The 2,384-nt window shown below is 31.6% G+C and overlaps 1 protein-coding gene across 1 annotated transcript; it reads right to left on the reverse strand.

Moving 5' to 3' along the window:
• Positions 1 to 220: 220 nt before the first annotated feature.
• LOC106753376 (gamma-interferon-inducible lysosomal thiol reductase-like) lies at positions 221 to 2,148 on the reverse strand. Its single transcript, XM_014635171.2, has 5 exons — positions 1,837 to 2,148; positions 1,232 to 1,297; positions 988 to 1,128; positions 510 to 590; positions 221 to 359 (listed from the first exon to the last, which is right to left on the reverse strand). Exons 1-5 carry the CDS (start codon positions 2,146 to 2,148, stop codon positions 270 to 272), a joined length of 690 nt encoding a protein of 229 aa, XP_014490657.1. The 3' UTR covers positions 221 to 269.
• Positions 2,149 to 2,384: the final 236 nt, after the last annotated feature.

Raw genomic sequence — 2,384 nt, forward strand, 5'->3', positions numbered from 1 at the left:
TTTGCGTGATAAAAATAAATATTTACAGTAAAATTATGTAAAATAAGTATTTTCATAAAGGAGTTGAAATAAAGGTTTTTCATTTTTCAAAAACGGTCTGATTGTCATCTTTAAATTGAACATAATGATGAAAAAAAAATGAGTGTGTTCTGTATTATGATTATCAATGTTAACTGGTATGAAGCATATGCAGCATTCATTACACAAGGTTGTATGCTTTTTTCTGAAGAGCTCTCAGCAAAATGTTCTTCTTCTAGTGCTTATAAAACTTATTTCCAAATGAAGGTTGCATTGCATGCAGCTGGAACAGGTGTGCCTCTGTAAGCCTCGCAAACATATCGTGTAAAATTTTCATATTCCTGAAGTAACACAAATGATAACAGATTTCACTCTTCATTTATGAGTATCTTCAAAAAAATATGGAAAACTTCTTACTGATATGTGTGCCAGTATGAATAGATAAGCACAATATTTTCAAGTAAAGGAGAAAAGTTAAAAAAAGAACAAACCTTTCCGATTGATTCATTGTTTACCATCACTAAAGGCAGAAATTTGAGGGGTGCAGTTTCATTAATATATTTTTGTCCAATCTGCATAGCAGTTAAAGTTCTATGTTAAATATCATAAACATAAGTGGAAACTAAATTTGAGGTTAATACTGAATATGTAATTTTTCATATAACTGATCAAGTTCCATTGTGATATGATTTGTCAGAATTTAGACTTAACTCAATCTCACAAAACTAGTTCGAAAAGTGAGATTTGTACTTATATATATATTATAATTTTTTCTTATTTCTAGTTAATGTAGAACTTCCAACACACTTTCTCACATAAAGATATATATCTCGAGTGTAAAATTAGACATTAATAGTAATTCGATAACAACCTGGAAATAGACGAAACAATACCTGACTTATACTATGCTAAAAAGTAGATTTTAAATTAATCATGTTAATAATTTTCACTAACATAGCAAAAAATAACCTCTGTGCCATTTGCTCTGGTATAGCAGTTCAGAACAGGTTCCTCAGGCAAGTCCAATTGGCTGAAACAGTCTTTCCAATTCTTGTGCCTTCCCTCAATTGCCAGAAACTCAAAGCAGTAGATCAGAGCATAATGCTTGCTCTACACATAAAATGAAGGTAGATATCATAGGTTTTGTATGAAAAATTTATGTTAACAACCTCTGAGGTCAGGTTGCTTAGTTCTATAAAGACACATCACTTACCACATCATTCCAAACATTGAGGGCACAAGTTTCCAGTGAATTTAGCTCACATTCATCTGGTCCATTCTGCAATTTATAATGGAAGATTATCATCAAATATAGGTCATTTCATTGCACAAACATTTCTCTCTTTTCTCCTCTTATCATTTTCATGATTGTAAACCAAAACTACACACCCTTTTGTTAGAAATGTGAATTTTCTTTTTCAAATATTCTCTACTGATATGGTTTGTGCATGTATCACACAACTCTTCAGATGGGGAAATTCAGCTAAATTGTTGTTAGGAACTCAATCATATTAAACCATTGGACTGAAAAAATAAAAGATAAACCAAAGTCCTAGCAACAGGGAGGAATAAATACTGGACAATTTTAATGTTTATTATTTATTTATTTATCAGAAATGCATGACTTTACATTTTCAATCACCATAACTCTGAATTTTCTCAGACCCTTTAGCTTGCTAACCACCTTATAATTGCAGAAATTTTTTTAATACAATGCATGACCTCAAATCAGCAAACTTTTATCATAAGAACAATCTTACATAATCAAATTCTAATTCTTTCAAGCATAACAAAGATAACATAGGAATAGAATAAAACCTGACATATTAAGGATTGGTTGGTCTTATTAACATAAGCATTGGCCCAAGGTACTAGCTGGAGGTTGATAATGTCGATGAGATTGCTGTGGAAAATCTGCTCAAGATTCTTCACAATGAAAGTTGCAGAAGGTTGGCTTAGGCTTGCATAGTACACTGAAAGATTAACTTTCTGAGAAGCAAAGGGTGCAACTTGAGCACTGTCACCATGTAAACCAGAAGGGTAATATGAAGCAGCGTCAGATTTATTATTGATGAAAAGGAAAGGGACTAATGTCAGTACAGAGATGATGGCTAGTTTTGGAGAAACCATTTTTTTGGTTCAGGCTCTGCAAAACTCAAAGGACTTTCTCTGCAGTGTTTCTCTTTCTGCTTCTGCTACTGATTCACTCTAATAAATGTCATTCATGTATCATAAACCTAAATATATTTGTTCATTGATTCATGTTAACCAAAAGTATCAGACATATCTTAATCACTAAAACAATGATAGTGTTTACTTTTCTCACAATATGATATTTCAGTTAAATAGATACTAATTAAAAAAAG

The sequence above is a fragment of the Vigna radiata genome, unplaced genomic scaffold (genome assembly GCF_000741045.1).
Source record: "Vigna radiata var. radiata cultivar VC1973A unplaced genomic scaffold, Vradiata_ver6 scaffold_221, whole genome shotgun sequence".
NCBI classification, from domain to species: Eukaryota; Viridiplantae; Streptophyta; class Magnoliopsida; order Fabales; family Fabaceae; genus Vigna; species Vigna radiata.

Bases quoted from the DNA above. Each gene is read 5' to 3' on its own strand.
- LOC106753376 (XM_014635171.2), bottom strand. From the start codon at position 2,148: ATGGTTTCTCCAAAACTAGCCATCATCTCTGTACTGACATTAGTCCCT. The intron at 1,298-1,836 runs GTTTTATTCTAT...TATAAATTGCAG, and splicing joins ACCAATCCTTAATATGTCAG to AATGGACCAGATGAATGTGA. The intron at 360-509 runs GTTTGTTCTTTT...GTGTTACTTCAG, and splicing joins ACAATGAATCAATCGGAAAG to GAATATGAAAATTTTACACG.